Here is a 967-nt window from a genome sequence, read left to right on the forward strand (position 1 = left end):
AAAAACCCGTATCTTACGAACATTACATGTAAACAATATGGATACAGTTAGCACCTACATTATAATGATACTGAGATCGATTTATCTAAAGATTTCTATTTTCTTCACTTTCAATTTTTTCAGTCTCACTACAAATATGTTATGATAAATCATCCCTTTCAACTAGTAGCCTCCGCTAACTACAGGTATTTTCGGCCTATTGTTTGATCGGGTCATTATGTATACTAAAATTATATAAAAACGGTTATGTACGAGTACGTAACTCCATACATTTTCATACTGTTTAAGAACCCGACTTATGTAACTATTGGCCGATAAAATTAATGTATTATGCTGGGGTATATGCTTATAGTTAATAGTTTTCAAAATTAAATTTACATCGTGTACTACTGTGTAAGCGATCTTCTTTAGATACTTGATAGTTTAAAAATATATTTAAATAAATAATATCATTGAACATATAACTGCGGGTTGCATCATTCATATAAATATTGTCATCATACAAATTCCCTTTGATAAAACAAGGACAACAATATGTGTAATTACAAGTGTCAGAGCAGTCGAAACCCACAGCGTAACTAACCCGTAATTATACCCGTAGCATAGAGATCTCTATGGACTGCGATCGTTTCTCTATTTCAGTGATACGAAGTGGTCGCATATTTGTATAAAAGTTCTAGAGAAAAGAAGATTAAGCGAAGGAGAAAATGTTTAAAAATAACTTCTCTCTTTTCAACAAGTAAATTTAGTTCAGATAAACATCTATTCCCTCAATGTCGAGTATTTTTTCGAATTGTCGACTATTCTTGCAGTGTCTGTCTCTACCGTTAGATCTATTTATTTGTAGCATTCTTATTGAAAAATGAATCTAGATTAAATTATAATATTAATAGAAACATTAAAAAGTACTTTCAGTGTAGAGAAGATAGTATATACGTGACGTTAGGTGCAGAGGTAGTGAGCGGTG

The 967-nt window shown here is 31.4% G+C and overlaps 1 protein-coding gene across 1 annotated transcript in view; it reads right to left on the reverse strand.

Moving 5' to 3' along the window:
• Positions 1-745: 745 nt before the first annotated feature.
• Positions 746-967, reverse strand: part of LOC106104541 (equilibrative nucleoside transporter 4) — a 4538-nt gene continuing 4316 nt past the window's right edge. Inside the window, exon 10 of the mRNA XM_013284619.1 lies at positions 746-833. Within this exon, the coding sequence (XP_013140073.1) occupies positions 746-833 (88 nt within the window). The remainder of the gene's footprint in view (positions 834-967) is intronic.

Source organism: Papilio polytes, unplaced genomic scaffold, assembly GCF_000836215.1.
Source record: "Papilio polytes unplaced genomic scaffold, Ppol_1.0 DF823510.1, whole genome shotgun sequence".
Lineage (NCBI taxonomy): Eukaryota > Metazoa > Arthropoda > Insecta > Lepidoptera > Papilionidae > Papilio > Papilio polytes.